Genomic DNA, 2,964 nt, shown 5'->3' on the forward strand with positions numbered 1-2,964 from the left:
ATGGTCAACTGAGATTCGTACCACTAAAATTGTATTCTTTTCTAACCTTGGTAAGCTTCCCAAGGTTTTCGTATTTGTGTCCCATTCCTTCATAATGTTGGGAACCATTGAGATATTTTTATTCATTTATTTTGGATATGGAGAGTGCATCTTTCAATGCTATATCTTTCTGATTTCCATACAATTTTTTTCTAGAGTTTTATGTTGAAGGACCACCTTGTGCATTTTCTTGAAATTTATGGATTAACTAAAGTGTGTATATATAAATCTTCAAAGTTCCTTGCGTACTTTTCCCATTAAGATTCCGAAACCAGAGGTCAAGTGATGTATGTCAGATTGTCACTTTATTTCTCCCATCACACGACTCCAGTATGAATTCAATAGATATGGTATTTGTTTCTTCCCATGCCATTGCCTAAGCTGGCAGTTTATTCCATTTTCTGAGGGAAAACTCCAAATTTTTGGTATGGTTAGCTTGGGTCAGAATATTTTTTAAGATAGTCGAGTTTCTATTATATTCATCGCTAGATATTTTATTTTGGGCATAGTATTACAAGTTTTCTCTATAAAAGGTCTATTGCCATTTGGTGAGCGTGCTATATTTTTCAGAATTACTCGTGTTTCCAGTGCAGAGTGATAGATACTCTTATATAGCTAGTCCGTGCGAATGCACGGGTTCGGGGCTAGTAATTCTAATTTTGTAAACGTTGACAGCATTCATTGAAAATAATAATCACATCAACATTTTAAATCTATATAGCATCAGGACCATCACAAAATAAAATTCAGTTATTTGGTGTAGGGCGTAGATATTGTTTCGATAAACTTGATCAAACTTTGCGACCTTCAACTTATGACATGTTCTCAAGCGAAGTGATTATGGTCATGATCTAATAAATACTTGAGTATGCTAGTAGTAGTATGCCAGAGATTATAGTTACAGATAAAATATATGCCCATAAGTGTGTACGTACTTTAGATGAGCCAGCAAGGTCATTCATTAAGCGCCCAATCTTGGCGCACGCCATGATGACATCGGGGTATCCAAGTGCCCACTCGAGTGCTCCCTTGGGTGCTCCATCACCCATGCAAACCATCGTATACACACATAGCGCGGTGACGCCCGTGGACATGGCAGCCAGATGCAGTTTATCTTTAAAGCTTGGCTTGTGGTTCTGGTGTAACCACTCAGCTTCATGGAGATAAAATTTTGACTGTTGTTGGAACTGCATGCATAGACATGAGTAACAGTACTGATTAACAAAGAAATGTTTTTAATTTCAATATTCAAAAGAAAACAGTACATCGTACCACCTGATTTCTAATATAAAATTATAAAGTAGTGACATGGTTTTTAGACATATTTAGCTGTCAATTGGTGTGCATTTCAATAGATTGGTAGAAAAATAGTCTAAGGAATCATAAATTCTATAAAAAGGTAACATATGCCACTAATACAAAGATGTAATTAATATAGATAATTTTGTACCGTCTTCTTGATGTGATCAATCGGGTATCTACCATTAAGTGTCAACTCATCCTCGAACTCCCTAAAGCACATCAGAAGTTTATTATAGAACTTCTTCAAGTAGTTGGGCACAAGGGAAATAGCACTCTCATTCCATCTGCATGAAAAATTGGTTAGTTGAAACAAGAATTAACAAATTCTACTGCCGTCGCAGGAATTAACCTTTGTTCTCCGGATACACAAAGCTATCAGTGAGAAAGAACCTCTGTATGGCTGTGTCTAGCTTCCGATACTCCACCAAGGTGGCACGAACGTCGTTGATGTCATCCAATAACGTGTGCACAAATGTGCACTTTGCAAAGATCATTCGTTCTAGAGAGTACTCTTCCTCATAGAAGACAGAGTAGCCCCAAAGGTAGCACTCCACCACACGATCCCGAGCAAAACTTAGCTCCACGTATGCTGACAGATCATTATACCACCTGAAAAATCCATAAATAATTTTAAATATTGATAAATAATGTAGTATGTGCGTGTCTGTGCTTAGTAGTGTGATATGTCAAAGAAGATGCTTGAGTGTGTGTCAGAGCTCACATTCTCTGAGATAGCTTTGAGCTCCTTCAAGTGGACACTCTGGAGGAGGTTAAATTCCAGCTTTGCAAGCTCTAGAAGAGTTGGATTGTACCCTACTTCTTTTTCGTATTCTGGCATGTATTGCAGTGCCTCCAACCTCCTGTAGGTCCTTGGCAAGGGTACATGCAAGGCACGCTTGACCTGCTCAGCTAAAGGGGAGACGAGGCTTGGTGCCAAAGATTCCAGATGATATTTCGTGAAAGAGATGGCCTCTTCGAGTAATGGCTCGCCATGGGTTAACACGTATGCTGCATTGTAGAAACATAAGAGTCCCTTTGGATCTTTTGTTATATCATGGTTAAACGTGCCATCTTCTCCTTTGAAAGTTTTGAACACATCTGCATGAAAAGTTAGTTCATTTACGTAATTGAACACATGCAAAGGTGATCTATGTTTATATATGAATATGAATACCTGGAGATACCCAAAGTCCATGTTCCCGAAGAAGGCGGAACCGAAGAGATACATCATGGAGATTAGAGCTGTTGAATTCACTTCGATGGATGTCAGTTAGTGCAGTAGCCGTCTGTTCTTCAAACAGGTGTTCTATTCCTAGGCGTTGGACTACATCCACCAGTGTCATTCTATCTAAATTGTTGGTGCAAGTCTTAAACAATAAGAGAACATCTTTCTTCAGTTTATCTCTTCTGGTCTTCATCCATTCCTGTGAGATCTGCATACATGTATCTGTTACTATCAACCAAACTAGTCACTAACTTATACACTAGTCATACTCCCTTGGTCCCTAAATATAGTATGTACATTTTTGTAAAGGCAAACTTTTTAAACTTTGATCAAATTTATAGAAAAATACATCAGCATCTGGAATGAAATATATTTTCATATGGTGTGTGTGTGTGTGT

The 2,964-nt window shown here is 38.0% G+C and overlaps 1 protein-coding gene across 1 annotated transcript in view; it reads right to left on the bottom strand.

The window, feature by feature from the left end:
- Nucleotides 1-875: 875 nt before the first annotated feature.
- LOC123048155 (tau-cadinol synthase-like) overlaps nt 876-2,964 on the bottom strand; it is a 3,131-nt gene continuing 1,042 nt past the window's right edge. Inside the window, exons 2-6 of the mRNA XM_044471308.1 lie at nt 2,516-2,774; nt 2,067-2,439; nt 1,732-1,950; nt 1,490-1,625; nt 876-1,226 (exon numbers count right to left, since the gene is read on the bottom strand). Of these exons, the coding sequence (XP_044327243.1) occupies nt 891-1,226; nt 1,490-1,625; nt 1,732-1,950; nt 2,067-2,439; nt 2,516-2,774 (1,323 nt within the window). The 3' untranslated portion in view covers nt 876-890. The remainder of the gene's footprint in view (nt 1,227-1,489; nt 1,626-1,731; nt 1,951-2,066; nt 2,440-2,515; nt 2,775-2,964) is intronic.

Source organism: Triticum aestivum, chromosome 2D (genome assembly GCF_018294505.1).
Source record: "Triticum aestivum cultivar Chinese Spring chromosome 2D, IWGSC CS RefSeq v2.1, whole genome shotgun sequence".
In the NCBI taxonomy this organism is placed as follows: Eukaryota; Viridiplantae; Streptophyta; class Magnoliopsida; order Poales; family Poaceae; genus Triticum; species Triticum aestivum.